At 32.6% G+C, this 25,725-nt stretch overlaps 2 protein-coding genes across 3 annotated transcripts; one reads left to right on the forward strand and one right to left on the reverse strand.

The window, feature by feature from the left end:
* Positions 1-3,874: 3,874 nt before the first annotated feature.
* Positions 3,875-8,249, reverse strand: maf-S (MAF bZIP transcription factor K). Of its 2 annotated transcripts, XM_085953703.1 has the most exons (4): positions 8,192-8,249; positions 6,754-6,850; positions 6,307-6,528; positions 3,875-4,281 (listed from the first exon to the last, which is right to left on the reverse strand). In XM_085953703.1, the coding sequence occupies exons 2-4, from the start codon at positions 6,802-6,804 to the stop codon at positions 4,135-4,137; spliced, it is 420 nt and encodes a 139-aa protein (XP_085809829.1). In that variant the 5' UTR covers positions 6,805-6,850; positions 8,192-8,249; the 3' UTR covers positions 3,875-4,134. The 2 variants fall into 2 exon arrangements, with proteins under 2 accessions (XP_085809829.1, XP_085809830.1); XM_085953704.1 differs by lacking the exon at positions 8,192-8,249 and having other exon boundaries at positions 6,763-6,850.
* A 273-nt stretch (positions 8,250-8,522) lies between these two features.
* Positions 8,523-15,324, forward strand: LOC147066742 (vacuolar protein sorting-associated protein 26C). The gene is made up of 7 exons (XM_085953849.1): positions 8,523-8,619; positions 8,838-8,981; positions 10,420-10,674; positions 11,168-11,350; positions 12,108-12,204; positions 13,376-13,501; positions 15,111-15,324. Exons 1-7 carry the CDS (start codon positions 8,563-8,565, stop codon positions 15,191-15,193), a joined length of 945 nt encoding a protein of 314 aa, XP_085809975.1. The 5' UTR covers positions 8,523-8,562; the 3' UTR covers positions 15,194-15,324.
* The last annotated feature ends 10,401 nt before the right edge of the window (positions 15,325-25,725 follow it).

Here is a 25,725-nt window from a genome sequence, read left to right on the forward strand (position 1 = left end):
GCGCGACACCGGTGTCCCGTCTGCAACGGGCCTAAGTGCGCCGTGAACGAGTAAGTTTGAAAACATCTGTAAAAACGTTGGAAAAATATTGACCTACACATTATAATCACAGAAGACATTTTTAATGTAAACCTGTTGTAAATACGTCATCGTCATAGTATTTAAAAGTTTGTGCAATCATGTGGAAGATTTTAAATTATAAGTAGATAGGTGACCTGGTTACATCTCTTTCGAAGTACCTACTCTGTGATACCCAAATAATCAGAGAAAATGTGATCCACAATTTACTGTAAAAAAAATATTCTTCTATGAAAGATTAGATGAAATCGTATAAGTATATTTTATTTTGGGAGGGCTTTTTCACTTTTCAGGCGATTACGTTATCAATTAAATTACCCAGAAAATGAAAGATGTAAATTTGAATCTCAGTCGAATAAATAAAAATCTATTTTTTTCTGATAAGCTTCCGACGTTTTCAAATTGATGATTTGTAAATTATAAGTACATATTATTATGATGATGGCAGCGGACAAAATCTCATAAAAACACGTATCTCTTTCAGTTTACGGTGGATGCACTGCATCGGAAACGAATAATTGCGCCACGAAAAAAATGAGACCACATTATAATACGAAATGTGCGCGGCGTGCAATTTGGCGGGAATTCTATTGCGAAAAGTCAAATCTTCGACGGCCATCTTCAATAAAGAATACTATTGTCAATGTCCTATCTACATTTTAGTAGGATTGTCTCATCGTTTGATTGTGGTATAACCTATGAATTCTTCATTTTGAAAAGCTTCAGAAAAAAACCTATTAGTAAAATTGATTATTCCAGACGCCGGAGACGCACCAAGTGAGGGTATTGGGGGTGTAAAGCACCCGGGCTGTGGGATTTAGGGGGCGGCAAAATAAACAGAAAATATATTTTAAGTAGTATTCATTATTAAAAAAATAATAATATAATATTCAATTGAATTACGTAAACTAAATTCTAATATTGAAATATATGAAGTACCTAGGACTCTTGTATACTACAGAAGGGTGACACTTATGAAAGGGTGGCAAATCGAAAAATTGATGCATGATATATTATTGAAACATAGCCACATAAAAATAATCCTATTTATGGGTTTATGATCTCCTGACTAATGACATGCATCACAAATGTATAAAGATATACTGAAAAGCATTCTCTCGAAGTCTTCATAGAATGGGTCTTTTCTTTGACCGTGTCCAACCCTAATAGGATCATATTATATGAGCCTCCACAATGTGGAGGTTTGTATTATAAGATTTTTTTTTACCCTTAATAGATGTTAGCCACTTTCTCAACCTACTAGGTTACTTCAATCACAAATTGAACAACAATATGTGTATTGGACAGACCCAGGATTGGAACCTGAACCGACAACAGTATAAGCAGACGCGTAAGCCGCTCGGCCATCGTGAGCGTTATGGAATAGTTCAGTGTCCTATTATACATTAATATGCATAAAATATTTCGGAAAAAGGTTTTTATACAATATCCAAGATATTAACCGAGCCTGTAAGCTATAATGTAATGAGCGGTGGCAATTTTGGGTGAGCACAAAGGCGCCAACCTGTAACCAATTTTGTCTAATACTTTTTCTGATGTGTAGATATATTTCTGTGGCTTTTCAAGTAATATAGGTATTTTCGTAGGTATTTTTGTAAATACAGTATTGTCATTATTATCTTCCTTGCTCATTGCATCAGAATTGACAAAACATGGTATAAAGTTGTGGCATTTATATTCTTATAGTGATTGTAATAAAAATAGTACATAGGTAGTAGAATGCCAGTTGAGCTACCAGCATGCCCTGAGGGTAAAGTTGTAGATTACACATGCGAGTGAAAAAACCATGCTTTTGGCGAGTAGCTTGTTAACTAGCTACTTAAATAACTTGATGTTCAGTATATACACGCTGTCACACACCGAGTCATGTTGACAGATCGCGAAAATGTTCAATTGTTCCACACACTGTGCTAGCTATTAATACATAAATAATATACTCATGGAGCATGTTCGAACATGCGGGTGACTCCGACCACACGTCCCCCACCATCCCACGTGACTCGCATGCAAAAAATCAAGATTGCACCAACATGAGCTGGAGAGAGCAACTCAGATGGTTTTTGGCAAGCTACTCGCATTAAAAAGACCTGGTCAGCCAAGAATGCGATGGCTGAACTGTGCCACATGAAATTTAAAGACACTGCCAAAATAATTGTTGAAAAGTGGCTGGATTATCCACAATGGAGAAAATATTATCTGGTTACAAAAATGATCTTTACTGACATACTTACCAATCACTTTAGTGAATGTTTTACTTAAACTATATTAACACATTAGGACAGTTAGTACATAAAACGTTATATTTTCAAATATTTTTATTTTGAAAAATTGTAAATATTATATACATGGAAATTATTGTGGTATTTTGTCTATATATTGTCATTATACATTAGTGAATTTTGATACAATTCAATATATATGGGTGGTTTCTCAAAAAATATATATATACGAATTGTAGATATAAGAAACCTGATTTTATTATGATTTTTATGTAAAAAAATGATACATAGTGTGTATTTACTGGCCGCCAAGACCGACGGTATTGTGTCACACCATTATCCGAAAGGTTAACTTTTACGGCGAGTAGTTTTCGGGTTTGATATCGGCAACCCAATTGGTCGTCTGAACTCAAGTAAAAATGGCACCGAAGATTATCAATATTTCGCAGTTTCGGAAGTACAATGAATAACACAAATTTGATTTAATAAACAAAATGATGATACGAAACTGTCACAAGCTAGAGTGACTGTTAAAATTTTTTGTTTCTTGCGTCATGGACCACATGCCGCCACGTTAATGTATATAGTTAGCCACGTTAAAAGTGTGAGGTGAAACAAGATGATTCGAATGATATTTTTACCTATAATTGAGAGTTAAAAAATTTACTATTTTATTGCATTGATAATATTTTAATTAATCACATAGGTACCACTGGCGTGCGGTCTATAGATGCGTTATTAGGCAAACTTTACTTGAGTTCACTTCTAAAAGTCAAATGGTTTTAATCTAAATTATAAATATTTTGAGAATTTATCAAAGCCATCAATGCTACACTATCACACACCATACTACTTCATCGGCCAGGAGCCAAGATTAAATTAGTTACAAAACCGTAAGTCGGTAAAATGTAGCAAATATTAGGAATAAAGGTATTTCTTACAATAGAATCCCTACAAGCAAAAGTCACCGCACGCCACCGTTAGGTACCAATATGAATTCAGTATTAGTGGGTATCCATTTTAGTAAAAAAGATATTTTTTAACTCTTATAAATACCTAGTATTTATTATAACTTACCACTAGAGCTAAAGACATGTGACAGAAAAATTAATGGTAATACTTAAAAGAAAATGCAAGTTTACAATAAACTAATACAAATAGACATTAATAATACAAATCAATAAATTTAATCCTAAGTGACAAATTACTGTGCAAACCTCATTTTAAAACAATTCATTTTGAGTTATTATTTGAAATTTTGTCACAAAACAACTTTCGCTTTATTAATAATTTTATTACTTAAAACATATTCTAGATCAGCTGTTCCCAATATTTTTGTATGGCCAATTTTTGCACGACGAAACATCCATAATTTTAGAAAGAAAAACAAAATAATTTATAAGGAAATGTTATTAGGTGATGTTTTACAGCAAAAAATATTGAAAGGCAGTCAACATTTTCAGTAGGTATGTGTAACAAATGTAAGAAAACATGATCTTTTTGTGAGAATATTCAAAATTTAGGAAATAGGATATTTTAGAAATATTTTCTTGACAAAAAAACGATAAATATGCACTGAATTTACTGTAAATACATTATTATATTATCATGTGTCTAAGATTCCTCAAATAATATTTATTTTAAAAAAAATCTATAAAAAAAATACATTGATTTATTTTTCATTTATATTTTCACAGTGCTTCTTTGCCCGCTGGTACGCTGTTGGAAACACCTGCACCAGACAAAATAAAATCACATCTTATCTCAGTTTAACTCTATCAGGTATAATAATTACATTGTAACTAAGTTTTTAAAATTAAGGCAACACTTGTAGTTCTGGCGGAAGTGGGATATTTTTATGCATTGCAAATCTCTTCAAAGCTTCGTATTTTGTCCTAAGGGCGGCAACCTCATCTCGCATTCTGTTGTTGTCATCTTGCATAGCTTCCATGTCCCGCCATTCCTACAAAGATAAAACAATTATGTAATAATAATTTGAAGGAATTACTGGTAAACTGGAAACTGAAAAGCTTCGTCGAGATTTTCTGCAGGACTTTAATATAGAGCCCAACACAGCATTTATGCCCATGTTCAATAAAATGCAAGTACATTCTGTTATATATGAGGCATCTTATTACAGAAAGCGACAAGTCCACAATTCAATATTTTCGGGAAACAACGTTTTTATGTTTCAAGCTTCAATTATTTGTTTTAACGTGAGATTATTTTTTCCGTTGTATTCTATGTCGAAATTAGAACCAAATGGCAATTTGTTTCAGCCGATAAACTCTTAAATGTAATAAATATACGCAAAATAAAATTGGACGTAGCGCTATTTGTACCTCACTTTTTAATTTACTCCGCATAAGGCACATATTTCCGTGGCACTGTCATGAGTTTACCAGATGCTAGAGCATGGGAGACACCCTTTTCAATATTGAACGTTCCCTTATTGGTTGACTTAAATACGCGTGAAATCAACCAAGCTTTAAATAATATGAAACACGGACTTGGCGCTTTTTGTAATAAATTGAGACTTAAAATATTTTTTTTCGTAGGGTTATGTCGCATTTTGGAATTTATAAATCAATACATATTGTGTAAAATTATACAAAGAACACGTGCGTAGTTTTTTCTCGATTTTGACCAAATGTGGACTTATCGCTTTTTGGAATTGGACGTCTCATATAAAAGATTGACTTGTTATGATTATAAACAGCTAAATATTTTTCCAATATACGATCATTCTTTAAAATTATTGAAGTTTTGTAAATGACCAACAATTGCTAAGAAACAAAAACAGTAGCTCTATTATATTATATAGGAATTTCAATTTTGATGAATGTGGTCTCATAGAAAAAAACATTATCAATATTGGATGCAAACTTTAATTTTATATTATAATATGGCAATTTTTTTGGTATCATTTTACAATGTTTCTGTTTGTATGTGCAACAGGAGCCGCACACTGATTCAAATGTAGATTCATCATAAAATGTACAATAGATTTTTACTATTAAGTATTTATCTCTATATGATGAGGCCCACTAGTTATTAGGAAAAAAATGAGAAGTTACAATAAAGAAAATTAATGCTCATTCACATAATAATTATGGCAAAAACTTTATATGTTAATTTACTACATTAAAAGCGGTAAAAAACTATAATTTGTGTCAGTTAAATTATTGCTATAGGTCAGTGTTTCCCTAAGTGTGGTACGGGTAACCCTTGAGGTACGGGAAGAGTTTGGTGGGGGGTACGTGCTGCGCCTGGTGCAACAAGCATTAATACAACATCCATGCTAGAAGGTTTATCGCATACGGAAGAAGAGCAATTGTTGGAATTAGCTTCAGACGGATTCTTGAAAAATAAATATAAGGAGTGTACTTCAATAGAATAATTATACTGGTTGCAAATGCAACATGTGTATCCAGTTTTAACAGAAGTCTTGAAATACATCTTACCTTTTTGCCGAGTTGCTTTTTCAGCATTATAGACATAATTCAAAAAAAGGAACAGGCTTTTGAATGTGGAACCACATTTCAGATTAAAATTAATAACCAGGGAACCAAATTACGATGATCTGTCGTCTCAACATAAACAATTTCATCCTTCTCATTCATTATAATGAATGTTATTAATAGTATAACTTTTATTTACTCTATTTATATTTTATTATGAATGAATTTTATTTTTCGTCTATTGTTATTTTGTTTATGTACTTAATAAAAAAGGAAAGAATAAATATATTTTGATTGTTATTAAAGTACCTCTTAAATGCAATTTGTTTTTGACGAGGGGTACTCAGTGTTACGAAAATTATAGAAGGGGTACACAGATGTTGAAAGTTTGGGTAACAGTGCCAATGTAAATAGTCCATGAAAATTCAATTGAAGATTGGTCGCTAAAAAACGATTCAAATGAAAGATTAATTCAAGCTGCCTTAGTAAACAATAATTTCTTTTGAAAGTTTTGTTCTTAATCATACCTGGGTTTTTTCTGATTCCAGTTCATCTTTCTGCTCAATCCTTTTGACTCTACAAGACGCTGCATAGCCTCTGTTTTTCAGGGTACGTCTACGCTGTTTCATACGAGCCACTTGTTCTCGGCTTAGACCTCTCTGCTTCAGTCGGCGGTTCAGCTCTCGAACGCTCACAGTTACTAGTTCACCGTCACTGATATCGGCACACACCGAAGGAGATAAAGGTGGCTGGAAAAAATGTTCATTCGTGATAGGTACATAGTGCAAGATGATAGCCATAGGTAATGGAGCAGTACCAACACATGAGTGGGGCAAACTGGGTGATTGCTTGAGATGCAAAAAATCGAATTTTGAAATAAGTTATTAAATTGAGCTGTTTTAAATAATGGAAAAATATTAGTGAAACTTATTCATACAAACCAAGTAGGTAACCAAACCAATCGGATAACATACAAAGCTTACCAATGAAGGTCTCCGCTCACCGCGTTTCATATCTTGCGGCATTTTTTGTCTAAATACAAAAGATTCAAGAATCCTCAATATCTGGATCCTGAAATCAATGAAAATTAACAAACGATATAGTTATTTTCATTTATTTATTATGATAACTGGATTAATAAAAGATAACTGCCGATAAACAATTCATTTCCAACAAGTCAACTAAAATAGATAATACATTTGAGACTTTAAATACCATAAAATACAGTTGAGCTCGGTTATTACGATCACGGATATAGCCAGATCTCGGATGTAACGAGGAAACATTCATTCACATTTTAGTTTATGATTTTCTCCATACATTTATTCACTTTTATAACGAGCTTCTTATCGGATCTTACCGAGCTAAAACACCGTCAAAATTTTTCTTAAAACTGTTAATGTGTCGATTGTTTAAAAACATTTCGACCCTAAGCAATAAAATCCGACTGAACAGGATGTCGCCGGGGTCGGATTACGTTTATGACACTAGTTAAGTGTCTAAGTACCTACCTAATTGGTTGTTTCGTCGACAATATTGAAAACGTATCCACGCATATGGTTTAAATTCCATGTAAAAAATCCAAGGTTTGTGAAGTCGGTAGGTACCTACCAGCGTTCATTACAATAAACAACTTTTTTTGTAGTTTATGAATGCCATGCTTGTTTCGGGGAAAAATTCTAATTGTGTATTTTTGTTTGAATTGCGACTTTTTGTGTTATGTGACCGCTCATTTAAAAATACCTATTCTCTGATATAATGAGTAACACTTATAATGAGGAAATTCAGTCGGTCCCATCTTCCTTGTAATAACCAAGTTCGACTGTAATTATATTAATAGTTCTTATAAACCTACTGTGGAAATGTAGGGTAACTATTTAAAGAATTTCAAGCAATGAAATAGAAAACAACAAAGTAAAGTTATAATGGTACTCCATGTCGTCATTGTTATTAGAGTGTTTTGAGACCAAAAACCAAATCAAGACCTAACACAACCTACTTAAAAACAACCCAAAACATAACACACCTACTTATTTTGGGATATAATAGGTTTGTGTTTTGGTTTGGTTTTTGGCCTCAAAAGACCTCAATCAAAAACGATATTGAGTACTATAGCTTTATCAATAACAAATTGGCATTACCTAGATAGCACAAATTAATACCACTATGCAAAATGCTACAAATTCTTCAATAAAATTCGAAGTTATCGAAAAATAATTGATATCCTACAAGTAAATTAGAAAGTGACTGTTTATCACATTAAACGTGGGAAATTGTCATTTATATACGACGCAACAATTTATTGGGCAAAGTTAGAGTCAATAAATGTGTAGCTTGGGGAGTTATATTATTTTAACATGGAAAAAATAATGAAAATCAAAAATATTTCAATCAAAATACAAAACAACTCACACGTCACACCACTACAAATACTACGATTAGTATTTTGAGATGTCACTTTAACTTGGTGCTGCTAGTCGTATTAATTTATTTGGCTTTCTTGGAAAACCTGTAAATTTAATATTTTTTTGATAATTAATTTAAATATAAAGTATGTACCTAGTAAAAATACACAACTGATTTTTGTTGGATATTATATTTAACAAATTAAAATAAAAACGTTTTCTTTCGTATTCCGATTAGGTACAAAGGTTACGCAAGTATACCTCATATAGAGAATCACACTATTTTAAGAATATACTTTTTTAAAACTTGCAATTCCAATTCATTCGCTGTCAGTGTCAAACTGTCAAAAGTATCAGAACAGTCAATTGAATTTCACGATGTCTGTTAATTTAGAAATTAAACTGAAAAAAACAAACAAGATATACCATGAAGGTGTAAGTTACGTGACTTACAATGTTACCAATGTTTAGTTATAATTTGTAAAAAATATTAAAATTGTTAGTCATTAAGTAGGATGGTTTATGAAATATAATATTTAAAGTTAAAGTTTCCCTACAATGGTCCCGCGATTGTGAATTAGATCTGACCCAAAAATGTGTTCCGAAAGGTATTATTTTATTAGGCTGATCTAGATTTTTTAATATGTTTTTAGGAATGTGTGGCAGGGTTGGTTGTGGTGTCCAGCCCATCAGATTTCAAACTTGACGGAATCACTCTACTCCTTGAAGGAGTGGTCTCTTTACAGCTCAGTAATAAAAATATTGGGATGTTTGAAGCTTTTAGGAATACAGTCAAAGTAAGGAGGATGACAATACATTTTACTTATAATTTAAGTTCTATTAAGTAGGTAATATTTTATCATCTATACCAGTACTTCTCAAACTGGGGGATCCTGGAGCTCCTGCTAGGAAGCCGTGAAATATTTCAGTATTTGAAAAAATATATAAAAACGTGATCAGACGATATCTGATACAAATCAGTCAACATCTCTCACATGATCACAATACTTTGTCCGATATGGAACCGATATGGTTGCGACAACTTACATACCTACCTATGCGAAACAGCATTTTCATCATAACTGGTAATAAAAAATAAACAGGTCATGTCTTTCAACCTAGGGGCGGCAGGTTATATGAAAGTATGGTGAAGCAGGCTAGTATGGTGAAATGGTGAGGCGGGCTGGTAATCAATTTGTGGCAAAATTTGAACGTTAACATTATATTATATGAGTACGTTATAATGACCAAAGTAAATCCTCCGTGATGCCCTGAATTTTTTTTATCGCATCGCTATTTCTTGTAAGTTGTCGGCTATTGTTGGCCTGCTTCATTTAGCTGTATGAGGAAGCCGATTCCTTGCCCCTCTTTTAATTTAATAACTCTATGCTTTCCCTGCAAACCCTGCGAATTAGCATTTCAAACATTGTACCAGATATTGATTTATTATGTAAAAATATGCATAATCATATTTTTACATAATAATATAATATAATAATCATAATCACACCCCTCTCATTAAATTATTTTGTAGGCTGGTTATAATAAATTTGAAGTTTTTGTTTGTTTTTATTTTTTGCTTTACAAGCAAGTAGATGAAATGTTCTATTATTTTTTAATACAAATATACCTATAATAATAATTAATGGTAAATGAAGTACTCTTGGTCACGAAAGATTAAAACTTTGGGGAGGGGAGCCTTGGGTTTTTTTTCTGATTTCGGGTGCCATGGTATGAAAAAGTTTGACAAGCACAGAATCTATACTAAGTAATTAGTAACAAGTCTTTCTGTCCGTTTTCGTTTACTAAATTATAACTCAAAAATTACTGGTCCAATATTGATGAAATTGGCTCAGATTATAAACTATGTTGTTGGTACTGTTTTAGTAGTGTCATCTTCTTTTAGTGCTCCAAACATGACATATCCCAAAACAGTCTTGCAAAATAACTAACTCCTTTGTTAATGATGCTATTAATCTGAAACCTTCACCAATATAACCCGTATGATTAGTTTCAAGGTAGAAGTGCAAAAGGTCGAGGTAATTGACTTTGAACATTTCATTTTTTGATATCTCAAAATAAAGTATAGGTTTTATCTCTTCTCTATAATTTAAAAAAAGAACACTGTGCGCCTGTCAAAGATTTAATAGCCAATTACCATTTACTCAAAATCAAAGCTGAGTGAATTATTAACAAAATGGTTAAAATAATCACAAGTATTCTATTATTTTCTAGCCTATAACATTGATTTCCTGTGCACTGGATCTTCAGTCGTCTGGTAAAATACCATCAGGTGTGACTGAAATACCATTTGAATTTCCATTGACGGCGAGACCGCGTCAACCTGGTTCTCAGGGTCAGACTCATTTGCTGGAGACATATCACGGAGTATTTGTCAGCATCATGTATGTTCTCAAGTGCTCCATGAAGAGACCATTCCTCAATAAGGATCTGAATACAACGTGTCAGTTTGTTGTACAATATAGAAAGGTATTCATTCAACATTATTACCGTGTTTATTGACTTTATTTATAAAATCGTGAACACGCTTCAAAAGATTATTCCCAAAGATTTCTTCAAAATATGTAATATACTGTATCACATCTATCTATGCAATACTGCAATATGTGACATAACATATAAAAAACCCTGGATTTGAATCTTCTGTGATCAATTGGGTATCCGAATTGTCCAATATCTAGGTTGCTTACTTCAGTAATTGACATTTTACATAAGTAAGACATCTTGCTTAAGGGATGCTTGTTATAGAGAATTTTAGAGTTGGTAATAGAATTAAAAAAATATTCTACAAATTAGATATAAGTACAGAATGATTTTTTTTTTAATATGATAATTAGGGACTTGACAAGTTAGAGGTTAGAATCCTCAAGCAGACTTCTTTACTCTGCCCAGTCCTCTGCTCTCTGCATTAGTAAATATACTATTCTATAATCTTTTAATTATTGGTTTCTGTTTGTGATAGTCAAAAGACAAGGTGGAATTGAAACCTGTGAGATGTGTTATCAGCCCGCAGACTGTCCAAAATGCAAGAATGTTGTCTGGATCTCATCCCAGTGACTTTAAATCAAACAACATGCCGAATTTTAACATCCTAGCTGAATTGGACTCGACTATTTGTTCGTTGGATAAACCTTTTACCGGACAAGTAATAATCAGTTTCATAATTATCTTATTTTAATTTATCTTTACAGTACTCTCAGTAATCCGCCACCCCAAAAACCAGACAAGTGTCCAATTAGTAAAAACGGCGGATTATAGTGCATACATACAAAATATTGTAAAAATTAAGACAGGTAAATCGTAAAAATAGTTTTTATTGAGAAATTTGTACTAGCAACTTACGGTTTTTTTATTATCAAAATCAATTATCACCACTCTTTCAGTGTTGTTCGTTTTTTTCTGAATATTGGAAGTTCCCAGTTTTCATCATCTTGATATTCATGGAGGGCCACAGCTTTTTCCACGATTAAATCATTGCTCATCCCGGTAGTTTGTTACATGCCTCCGCTACGTTAAATACAACAGCAGACAGTTGATATTGGCATACGGCGGACTACTGAATTTTACATACGAATAACGGCGAATTATAGAGCTTGATTATGTGATTTTAACTAGTAAAAATAACGATGGATTATAGTAGTTATTGGATAATCGAGCGGCGGATTACTGAGAGGGTACTGTATTTATATTTATGATTGATTTTGCAAGTAACCAAATATTTATGGAAGACACAGAATTGTAAACAGCGTATTATCTATCATTTTGTCTCCTTGATGTTAAATTAGTTTGAATGAATTTCTAAAGAAATCTTTGAAATAATTTATACCTATTTCATTTTAATTGTCAGTACAAGAAACGCAATCAATGTAAGATTTATAATATGTATTGAATATTATTTCCAGATAACGGTTAAAGAATGTTCCGTTCCAATAAAATCTATTGAACTACAGTTGGTAAGAGTGGAAACTTGTGGCTGTTCGGAAGGTTATGCGAGAGATGGTGAGGATTATTTTTGATTACTTCATCTCTTCAGATAGAACATAAATATAATACGAAAGTGAAGCTGATAAATGGTTAAAATTACCTACAAGTTATTTCCATAACAGATTTATTTGTGGCGAGATTCACACTGTTGTGCTTTGAGATTTATTTGCGAGAGATGAGACTGACATAAAACGCCTTTAACGCGTTATTAACGATATTCAGATGAACAATCACAATAGATAGTTCCAAAACAACCAAAGAAAGTAACTAAAACAAAACATCAGAATAGGCCATCATCTTCTTTATATACATACAATTCAATGCTACTAACCCAAAGATTATTAATTTTCCTATTGTTACCAATTTTCAACTGCAATTATTTGAATACACGAAATAAAATAGGCACTAAGTGCCTGAAAATAGAAAAAAAGTGAGTAGGTATGCTGAAATTTTCTATGTGCCATCCCCAATATCCTAAATATAGTGCCAAAAAAATTATATTAGAGCTATGGATATTCAAAGATGGCTTTGGATGTAAAAGGCATCGTGATTATTTTCAAAATAGGCAACTAAGTACCGATTAATTAATATTTGTCATGAAAACTTAGTTCCTCGTTTTCGATATAGAGCATGGCAGTTAGACCTTATTTTAAGAAATTATCACTGCGACTTAGTGTTTTATGTCGTTGTTCAAACATGTTTTTCTTACAATGACTAATTATAAATTGTATTTTTTTTTACTTCTAAGTACATTGGAATAAAATTGTTATAGAATTGTTTATGATACATACATACATACCTTTCAATCGCGTCGCTTTGTTTGCACAGGTCGGTCAGCGCTCAGGCTTGCCTCGCATCCCGTATCACAAATTTTATATATCGCAACTAAAATGCCCCCCATGAAGAAAACTAGAACTCTAGTTGAGAAACTGAAAATAATTCAAGACGTCAGAAAAATCCAGGAGAAAAACGAGTTCCCGCATTTATCGTTTATTTTTTAGGGTCCCTTAAAAACCGCAGTTTCACTGTATATCTCAGATTCAGCTTTTTGGTACTTGGTGCCTATTTTATTTCGTGTATTTATTCTACTACAAAATGTTCAAAAAACTATCCGGTGTTTTCCAATGTCTTTCGTTAGTATTGATTGACATCTGGAAAGTTAATACAATATGTACTTGTTTTACAGCCACAGAAATTCAAAACATTCAACTAGGCGAAGGAGATGTTTACCGAAATTTAGCAATTCCCATTCATATGCTATTGCCACGATTATTTACCTGCCCTACTACCCTGACTGCTAATTTTAAGATAGGTATGTTTAAATAGCTTACCATTTTCTTACAAGTAGTTACATTGACAAATATTATCCTGGCTTTAAAAGATGCATTTATGTCTATGGCTATGTGCAGCGTATTTTTTGCACATAGCATAATCACCTGATGCTTCATGAAGTCACATTCCATGTATATCGACAATGCGCCAGTTACTATTTGGAATTTTAAAGAGAACCACTTGTAATAATAATTACTGTATTTGTCATATATTTGGCATTAGTTACTCTGCCAAAAAACAGTTAGTAATAGAATAACTCTGGCTGATGTACTTCTGAGACGATGAAAATGCCAATCTAATTAGTCTATCCCATAAAATACTTATATTTATTTTAGCCATAACGCCCTTTTGACTCAGCACTCTCAATAATATGTATTTATGTTTGTTTACAAACTGCATATGCACCTTTGAATACAACTTACTGTATAACGATAAAGATATTGTTTGGTATAATATTCAATTACTTTTAGTTTTTTATAAAAATATGCGAGGGTTCTACATTAATTTATTTACCTCAGTGGATAATATCAATCCAAAGGTTTTATTTGTCAATACAGTCCTCTACTTTCCTGCAACGATGTTAACTCTTTTGAAAAACCTGTCTTTTGTTTTAAAAGTCAAACCGTCACTGTCGACATCCTTGTCACTTAAAAAGTGTTGACTTCAAGATTCTCTGTTACTAAACTTGGAACAGGTTAGGGAACCATGTCAGGACTGTAGGTTGGGTGGTTTAGCTACTAAAACCCACTATCTCAGATGATAACATGCGCTTTTGTCTACATATGCATCAGTGGAGAAGTCTTGTACTTCGTCTGTATATACTCCTTTTTTTAACTCAGTACACCCATATCTTATCTCTAGTCACCAAACAAAAAAAAATATTTGGTCCTTGCCCAGCACCCCCATGTTCTCCTGGCAGCATTGGTGCCTAGTATCTTTCTGAAATGGTGCCAGCACATTCATATGATCTATCCTATTGGATATATGCCTTAGACATATTGTCCAATTTTCCATGAATTATTTTCAAAACTGTACCTGCTGAGTTGCTTGTTTCTTCAACTATTCAAGAAACCTTCGATTATCTGTCTACCAAAATTAAACCTTCATCTTCCTTGCACGTTTCTTCGGATTCGCTTCCATGGATCATCGAAAGTGCTGGTCGTATTTAATGGACTATCTACTCTACTTAAACTATTGGCTTTATAATTTGATTTTATAGTGTGAAGAAACAGAATCCTGAAAAACTACCACCATGCATTCATAGACCTCCTTCGGCTTCTTCCCTTGCTTGATAAGAAGTTTTATCTCTGACCGGTATTCCAAATCTAGCAATTTCTTAGTAGGTTATGTTGTTACTTTGAATGCCATAATCGCACTGATCTGAAACTGTGCATACATCAACTGAAGACAAGTCCCAACATAATATGTTATAAATTATGGACTCACTTGTTTCAACTTCCTCATTATTTTCATTCATACTAAGTAGATAATTTAATGAACATCCTATGTATGTACGTACTTACACATTTTTTTTTAAATTACTGAAATATAGTTGTGACAATTATTTATTGTATGCTTATTTTTTCCAGAGTTTGAAGTGAATATCGCCATCATCTTCCAGGATGATCATCTTGTAACTGAAAATTTTCCAATTATCCTTACAAGAAGTTGAGTCAATGGGTCGAGCCCAGCAGTGACTCGTAAAAGATAAAAATATTATAATCTCCACCTACATAATATGTTCATTGAACATAATATGATAAATATTTGTAATCAAATAGTATAATATATTGTTTTCAATGTATATACCTATATTAATAATTATATTTTGTTCTATAGTTCTAAGAGCCAATAGGAGAATGCCGAAATCTAATAACAGATATCTTCATATCTATAGACTTGTCATCTTATACATAAGTACATAATATGTAATATGCAGTAATTGCATTTGAACTATATAATTACAAACACTCGATGATGACGAGTCCTTAACTACTTATTATTAATAAGATAAATCAAGTTATTTACAGACTTATGGTAAAAAAATACAGCATTTTTTATCTTTCCTGTCAAATTTAAATAATTTCATATCGCAGGTTTCAACTAGGGCTTCGAACTGAACTGCACCGAAAACAAAATATCATTTTTTTTACACACATGTTACCATGATCTTACTCCCCACTTCAGTTGTCGTAGGCGCAACACATCTTAGGTCTTGGGTCTTGGTCCTTGGTCTCTTAGACTCTTGAGTCACTCACTAACATCTACTCGGAGCTGAACCGAAAACCGAAAACTGCAAAAACCGTTATTTTTTTGAACTGATATATTATATTGTTTCACTTAAACCAGAACGAAAACCAAAATAAAATAAATAACGGTTTGAAGCTCTGAACTGAACATTGCTTTGGTTCTGCCAACTTGTTTATTTTAATATAATTTTACTATGTCTCACTGTCATAACGCCTCTTCTCCTCTGAGTGACGATTCGTTGTTCAGGCCCTCTCTCCAATTCTCTTAAAAAAATTTACAATCTCACCAAACTCTTCTATCCTCTCCAATGCTAGGCCACATTTGAACTTCTCAACGTTCTCAAGGACATTTGCAGGTCTATTCTTAACAATTATCAGTTAGCATGTTTCCTTTATTTTCATTGGTCTTTTTTTCATTTTCATCTCTGTTTCATAATACAGTGATAATTTAATTGGTATACATGTCAGTTAAACTCAGATATGTTAGTGCTGCCGAACCCAAGCGGATATCAACATAACCTACAATATTATGAATCATGTCATTGCGATTGCAGTAGGTACAACGGTCGAATCTTGCATCTCAATTCTCGATATGTAAAATTAACGTACTCTTTCTCATTCTCAAAGTTAGCATGCCCATAAGAGGAGCTGTTATAAGATATCACCTTTGTGTTATATTGTTTAAATTTGGTGCATTATACCACACCACAATGTGTGTAATATTCTCCCGAACATCTCTTTTATCACAGAACTACGAATTGCTTCTCCCCATGAGGACAATAATCTTTTTCGCGTTGTGTTGCCTAAGCTTAGTAATCCGAGGTAATTTTCACTCGGAAGCGAAGGAAACGAAAGGCGAATTTCAAATTCGGTTCTTCCTTGTTTGAAATATGTCTTATTTTTATCTAAGATCCAAAATTGCAACTTACTAGATAGTGAAAATATTTTACTTTCCCTCTAAAAATTGTTTATGCTTTTTCCAAATGATAAACTTACTTAATTTATTTCATTTGGCCAATATGTTGGTAAGAAACCAATTTTGTTTCTTAATCGATTAGCTAATCGAAATTTTTGATTCAGAAAATATGCCACACTTGCCGCAGTTCAAACATTCTAATGAAGAATTTAACTTGTGACAGCCACCGGATATCTAAATGAAAGAGCAGGATTAACCGGTGATTACTCATATAAATTTAATAAAACCAATAGATAATCAGCACAGTTTTAAGAGTGATTGACATATTATTTTGTCTGTTCTATTCAATCCCTCCAAGATTGTCTCGAAAAACTTTCAGCAACTCTATTTTTACCTCTACTTTTATGTCTATGAACACGCAGCATTTTATGCAATTTTGAAGGAAGGATGCAGTGATCAAATGCATAGACTTGGATCAGGGGGGTTTTTAGTTCCATAGATGAACACTATTACTTCATATCCATACATAATAATATATTATCAATACATTATTATGTTATATCTATAAAGTTTATTGGACAATATCAGTATTCACTTGTCAGTCCATGGAAAATTCACTGCATATGAAAAAATGAAAAAATCTCAATGATTGCTTTGTAATTGTCTTATCTTCAATACAGCAGTGTTAATAGTTTTTTTCAAGAAAATTGTGAATCTGTTTGTGTCTTACGATACTAGGTAATTTGACTCGAATATAATAATAATATTATGTAGTACCAATTCCATAGTTTTTATTTATTTATTAATTGTTTCCTAATTTAAAAAAATATATATTATGTAGGTATCAGTTTACATAAAAATCATGTGAGAATATTCAGTCATCACCTCATAGATCCCTTATAAGTTCACGCAATTTTTAATAAAATATGCTTTTAATTAACCTTTTCTATGCCTCACACTATGGCAGTATCTGACATGCCACAGATTTTTACGACACACGTTGAATGTAGAGCGAAGCTTCTACTAAAATTGCTGTAATATCCATAATTTGTGGCTTTGTATTTCATAATTGAGGCGTGTAATTCCAAAAAGCGCTAAGTCCACATTTGGTCAAAATCGAGAAAAAAATACGCACGTATTCTATGTATAATTTTACACAATATGTATTGATCTATAAATTCCAAAACGCGACATAACCCTACGAAAAAAAATATTTAAGTCTCGATTTATTACAAAAAGCGCCAAGTCCGTGTTACATATTATTTAAAGCTTGGTTGATTTCGCGCGTGTTTAAGTCAACCAATAAGGGAACGTTCAATATTGGAAATGGCGTCTCCCATGCTGTAGCATCTGATAGACTCATGACAGTGCCACGGAAATATGTGCCTTATGCGGAATAAATTTAAAAGTGAGGTACAAGTTGCGCTATGTCCAATTTTATTTTGCCTATATTTATTACATTTAAGAGGTTATCGACTGAAACAAATTGCCATTTGGTTCTAATTTCGGCATAGAATACAATCGAAAAAATAATCTCATGTAAAAACAAATAATTGAAGCTTGAAACATAAAAACGTTGTTTCGCGAAAATATTGAATTGTGGACTTGTCGCTTTTTGTAATTAGACGCCTCAATTATTCAAACAGATGTCACTATGTGTTTTTTTTTTTAGATAATGCAAATCAATTGACAGTGGCTAGTAATTTTAATTTAAAGTTGGACGATTTCGATCGATCACGGCCTCATAGAGCGAGAAAACTCGCTGAAGGCATAAAACCGGTTAATTATTTAGCGGAAATTAATATTTACAGTTTCTTTAATCTAATATATTATGAAATTAACATAATTCATTTTACAAGACTATATTATTTTGATTGACTGAATAGAATAAAACTCGGTGTTGAGCATGCTGGACTAACTTTTGTAACCTATCTGATAAGTATTAGTATTTAATTGATGTTATCTTATACTATTTACTGGTATCTGTATTTTAAAATATATTATTGTCTGTGGAACATTCCAATAAAATATATTATACATAATAATGTAATCTCATCTTCATAATACACATCTACACATGAAAACTATAACCTGTTTTGGATTGATTTATTGGAATTATTTAAAAAAACATTTACTTACACTTACATAGTTAAATGCCTAAAACTAAATTCTATTCATCAATGGAAAAAAAGGTACCTACTTCAAATATGCATAATGAGGTAGAACGTTTCCTATATGAAACAATATAATTTTTCTCTTTTGTTGTACATAGAATACAAACTATTTTGTATCAAATATACAATCGAGAAGTTTTATCATTCTAAACCAAATATGTATTTTAAATGTATTTTGTACTTTTTTTATTATTCAATAATTTGAGTACTTCCATTATATAAAAAAAAATTGTATAGCCTCAACCTAACCACCACCAGGTAGTCGAACAAATATTCACTATCTATATATTATTCTAAATTTATGTATGTACCCATCACCAAAGTTTTCTAAACACAATGAGTGAAAAGTATACTATGGTAAGTATACATATCATTTTTATCAACCTAAATATTATATAATATGTACATACCTACCTATCTATCCGCAAATTTTTTTCTATAATAAAATTATTTTTATACCAAAATATAATATGATTTATTTCAATTTTTCAATTTCGGTTTATTTAATTTTTTAAGATATTGTGGACATTACAAATTTTAAGTTTAAGATGTTCACAACATGACACTTAGAAACAAAGATATATAAATATAACCGTATTACATAAAAAAAGAGATAGATCAGTAGATAAATTAAATAGGTACAAGGAAGTACACCGGATGAGTTAAGCAGACCCTATTTTAAGTATTTATAAAACAGCGTCCACCTAAACTCATTCTCACATAGGTGATCACGTTTTATATCCATATCCTATTAACCAAAGGCGGATTGGTGGCCTGAAACATTACTTAATCATTGCAAAATAATTTTAAATATTTTTTTCATGACATGAAAATGAATGAATCTTGTTATTGATTAAGAGCATACATAAGTGAAACGGCAAATAATTTTCAACAGTAGGTGGAACGAAATTTCACAGTCATCGCCAATCGGAGACTGAGAGCGAGGTGTGAACACGTCAATTTGTTTTGTGATGGCGTCGGAGGAATATATTCTTTAATCATGTAAAGATGACTAAAAAACGTTCCGCATGTACTTGAAAAAGATAACATGTCAATATATACTATTATTATTTTTATTTTTTTTTTCGACCATGTCCGATCCTGATAGGATCATATGGGCCTCCACAGAGTGGAGGTTTGTATTGACATATTTTGTTTTTTACGAGAAATGGATCTCAGCTACTTGCTCAACCTATTAGGTCCATACCCTGACACACACAAATTGAAAAACAATATGTGTACTTGCCAGACCCAGGATTCGAACCTGGGACCTACGGCTTTATAGTCCAACGCTTATGCCGCGTGGCCACCGTGGGCGTATTACGAATATAATAATAAACATAACATTAAAAAGACTCATGTTGAATTTTTATGACAAATTATATTTCGTTCGGCTCGCGTCATTTGCACAATCCGCGCATCGCCTAGTCACGATCTTTTTAGACCATGCCTCCGCTGAAGTATAGCCTTAAGCACAAGACTCCAGGAATTATCGTGTATGATCTCATTCAACAGTTTATTAAATAAATCTGTGATATGTACTATATTATATTTTGTAAAGATTTGGGGAGTCATTTAGCTACTGAGATTTTTCCCTATTCTGTTACTTTTTCATGGTATTTTGGCGACAAATAGATATTTCTACGACCTAAATCATTTTGAGCACCTATTTTCAAAATTTCATTATTAAATTGACTTTGGGGTCTGTTTGAAATTTACCTAATAGTCCAGTCATATTACGGTTTTACCTAGAGTTGTGTATTTCCCGAGAACATCTCAATCTCGAGATTCAGGATTTCCCGAAATGATGAAATTTTGAATTCTCGAGATTCGGGATTTCCAGAAAGGAATTCTCGAGATATCGAGAAATTTAAAAAAACCTGTGAAAATCCTAAAATCAGTGTAAAAACAGACAAATTCCAAAAAAAAAATGATTTTTTTTATTTATGTAAGAAGACAATCAAAATAGAAGTAGTAAATCAAAAATAATTCAAAACATTACTTATTAAAATAGAGTTTCAAAAAACACAGATTGTCAATCGCTGCGTCTGACAATCGCGTACCTACGCTTTTGAGATTCCCTGATGTTGCAAAAATTGCGCTCATTTTGAGTCGATGTTGGCAATTGTGTTAAATGCCCCGATCAGTCTTTGAACGTTTTGTGTTTTCTGTCCACTTTTTTCATATAGAAAATCGTTTTTTCAATTAATATTTGATAATAAAGAAATCCCGAGAAAAGATTCTCAAGATCCGGGATTTCCTGAAATGTTAAAAAATTCAATTCCCGAGATTCGAGATGGAAAATCTCGAAAATTTCTCGAGAATTCCCATCGGGAAATTCCCGAAACCCAACTCTAGTTTTATCTGGAAATAATTACTCCAATACCCAGCAATAACACAAAAAATCTTTGCCAAAATCGGATACGAAAATTAACTCGGTTCCCGCTTGTCTTCCTGTTAACCGACTTGTACCGATTTCTTTTTAATGTTAGATACTTACGTATTTATAATAAAATTTTCAATAAAATAATGTATTAAATTCACTCGTGAAAAATTTCGCCCGGGATGTTCGTCCGTTTTTCGCACCGCCCTAGATCCGCCTCTGCTCTGTCCCTGTCTACATACCTACAATAATATTACGTCTCCTACTATTTTTACAATGGTTTATACTAGGTAGTAAGCACTATTGTAAAACTCCCCCTCGTTTTAAAGCATGCCTACGCCATTTTTTTTAAACAATGACTTTTTAATAAATGCGGTTTTCAATTTTCTCACGCCCAGATAATAATATGGTCTTGGTAATTCGAGAGGCAATATTATTCACACACTGAGAGAGATGCAGCTATTGCTGAACTATATAGAGCGAGCGAGACAAAGCTTTATAAGGACGATTAAGGTAAACTGGTTTAGGAGTCAGATCTGAGGTAAAATAAAATTTATCTTTCAATCACACTTATATTGCTTACGTCGATGTTGTTACTTTTTTCCCACCGTAATATGTACCATTATTGTCATTATCAGAAGAATATAGACAGAACTCGAAATGACCGGAGCACAGCTCTTTGGTCGTCTGCACTAGGTAGGTCATATCAGTGGTGTTTGGGCATTGTTAATTGCAAAATGTTGAATTTATAGGACACCAATTTCAAGCTTTGAATTGCCCACATAAATCTCGGTTTATTTTTTTGTCTAACATTGAAAAAACGTTTAAAAATAAATAATAGTTGAAGAAAAATACCTATGAAAATAATTAGAGTGTCAATTTCATTCCACGAATTAGGAAAATAATGTCACTTATCAGTGATCAAACTACGATAAGGTCTTTGGTCATATTTTGACCAAACTAACCGCTGTGTTCACATATATTATTACCATAACGTTTATCCCCAAACATCACCGATATTGTAACAAAAAAATCGTAACATATTTATTTTTATAAAATATACCTATATAAATACCTAACCGAAAAAAAAATCTTTTTTTTTAACGGTAGATACATGTTCAAACACGCGCGTTAACATGATCTTACTCCCTACTTCAGTTTTAGTTTGTCAATTTATGGCTACGGCCGTATGTTGTAGCTTAACCACTGGGGAATGCCAAAAGAAATGGCGTATTTCAAAAAAACTCTACCTTATTCTTAGGTCTAACTTAGATTCTAACCTAAGTTCTACGTAAGTAAGTTCTACGTAAGTAAGTTCTACCTAAGAAGTTCTACGTAATATCAAAACCAGGAAACTACAGTACCTCGGCCACATTATGAGAGGACAAAAGTACAATATTGTCATTCAAGGAAAGATCAATGGTAAGCGTAGCAGAGGACGGCGCCGCATTTCGTGGCTTAAAACCTCCGTGATTGGTACGAGTGCAGCTCCATTGAACTATTCCGGGTGCCAAATCGTCGCTGTAGGATTGGTTTCCCGAATAGACCAAATGTTCAGGACATGAAAAGCAAATTTCATAATCCTATATTTAAATACTTATAACTTACTGATTTTAAGCAGTTTCATCCCTAAATAAAATGCATACATATGCTATGCTAAAGTTTAGTCTTCAATTTTATTTACACGTTTAAAAGTTTTATTAATTATTTTATGGGTTAGCATGACATGTAGGTATGTTATCCCGATAAATGGGGATTGAACACTTTGCACAGGAGTTTAATCACTAGTATTAACACGTGTAATGTTGTAATTAGAAGTTGTGATCATAAATAAATAGTTGATCCTCGTTTTATTTATAAAATTGAAGATTCTTATTTATTTTTAAATAATGAATCTCGAGAATTCGAGATTTTTTTACCAAAAATATAAATAAAACAATGGGACTCGGAACTTTCTTGTCAGGATCTAGTGTTTAAGAATAATTTTCCGGTGAAAAAAAACGCCGAAAGACCCAAAAAATATATAAACCCGTTGGTTTTTAGGTCAAAATGGAGGTTTTATGCTATTTTCAAAGCATGATCCTGAGCATGAGGGCCATTAATTAATTAAATGATTATTGTAGGATGGATGTTTCCCCGAAGTTTTACGACTTACATTTTGAACTGAATTTGTTAAATTTTAACAGATCACAAAATAAATTTCCAGATCACGGAGAATCAAAAAATATTCTTGAATTCGCGAATAACTTGAGAAATCACAATCTCTAGTTGTATACTGTTTGTCAAAGAAATCATTACAATGTATTTTTATGGAGAGTTAGACAAATGTTTACAATGGTCACTCTCATTTTGTCAATTCCAACATATTATTAAACTTGACGTCTGTACAACCAGTGTCTCTCAAGTGTTTATCAGTTAGTAGTTTATTGAACAATGCTAGTTTATGTTCAAGTGGTAAAGTTTAGTTTGAATTCGAGATGTATATTGATTATTATTATATTGACCTAATTAATTCGTAATTGAATACAGGAAACTTGGGCGATATGATGCTAACATCCTATAATAATATGTACTATTTGTGTATATTTTGAAAACATACCTACTAGATTATAGTCTAAATTCTTTGTAGCCATAGGCTTGGTGGTAATGCGCTTTCATAGCATTCAGAAAATCCTAGTTCTAATTAGGTTCAATACCTAATTTGTTTATAGGCATATCGATATTTCAAGAGAGCTATTGGGGTTTTTGTAAATATGGTTTAATTAGATATAAATATACTAATGAATAATTAATTTTTAGTCGTCAGTTGTTTGCGCAAAATTAATAGAAAGGCTATTTTCAAACAATAGGTAATACACATTCGGTCTACAGGTTTTTCGATGGGATTTGTATAGGTATATAGATAATCATGATTTTATTCCTACATGGGCCGGTGAATAACTCCCGAATATAACACGCCCTATATGTTATTTTAGACGAGGATTGAAAGGAAAAACTAAATACCCGCCATTTATATACATAGTTTAAATTTTGTGGAAGAAAATCCTTCATTCAATCACTACTCATCGATGTATATTATTATGTTAGTTTAATTTTGTTAAGTTTATTGAAAAATTGTTTGTTTAAAAAAAACATCACCTTATCAATTAATCTGGTATATTGGACCAAGAATATAATATTACATTAATCGTATTAGGTATTCATACGTCGTCGTACGTAGGAAATAACGATACAGTAAAGTTGGGAATGCCTTGATCAAATATGCACTACATAACTTTTGTCAACTGAAGTCTTTGTATTTAAACAAACTTATACTCCGTGCATGGAATCACTGCTGATAGTACCTATTATCGCAGCCATAACAATAAAATGCACGTGTAAACATGTATTATAATGCAAATTGTAAGATTGTATGCATGAATCAAAAACGTTCGGAAGCTTCTGAATTTTCACGCGACAGTTGGGATTTATTCTATATCTGCGTCTGCGCAGTAGAACGATAGTGGCGAACCTGCTGGTAAAAAAACGAACTACACCGTGCAGAGTCATTTTGAGGTTAACCTATTTTTACGACTTGTCAAATAATACTATATAATGACAACATCGCGTCGCGATGCGTACTCTTGAAGAATGAGATTGGCGAGACAGTCAGCACTTTTACGTGTAAACAGTTATTATCGCGATAGTTTAATATACACACTATTTCTGTAAGTAAATCCATCCATGTGTACTGGCGCTATAACACTGCGACAATAACTTATTTCACTGGGAGGTGATCTATGCAGGGCTCGAATTGAACCGGAACGCACCGGAGCGCCGTTCCGGTTCATAAAATCGCTCCGTCTCGTGGAAATATAAATTTGACCGTCTGAGCTAGATATGTAATATAATAAAAAAATCTAACAGACTTATTTTTATAAAATACATATACAATTAGATAACAACGTTAATATTTTCATAAAATTATCGAGCGCTCCGGTTCGTAAAATTTTCCATTTCGAGCGCTGGATCTATGCTTCCAATGGATCCCATCGCACATGGGTATTGAGGGCAATGAAAGGGCGGATGATCTGGCAAAGGAAGCTGGCCATTCAGGGGTACCATATCAGTGGATACCAGAAAACCTGGACTGGAATCAGGCTATAAAGAAAATGGGCCAAAGTATGTGGATAGATTTTCACCATAGGGCATCATTAAAAAGGGGGAAATGGAGTAAGTCTATTCTACTATCACCACGAGAGGTGCCCTGGTTTGTAGAGTCCCCTTTGACGAGGAATGAGCTTAATACTGAAGCTAACAACAGGTCACACAATGGGCAAAAGATTTGATGTTCTCATGGGAAGAAGCGAATCGCAACTCTGCGATGAATGTCATGTTTTAGAGGTTATTGTACATATAGCACTACAATACCCTAAATATGAGCATCACAGAGTACAGCTGCGAATTGCGGATATCTATGAGAACGTCGACGAATTGAAGGGT

Source organism: Rhyacophila brunnea, unplaced genomic scaffold (assembly GCF_057557595.1).
Source record: "Rhyacophila brunnea isolate RB1 unplaced genomic scaffold, BYU_Rbru_1.0 scaffold_4, whole genome shotgun sequence".
NCBI classification, from domain to species: Eukaryota; Metazoa; Arthropoda; class Insecta; order Trichoptera; family Rhyacophilidae; genus Rhyacophila; species Rhyacophila brunnea.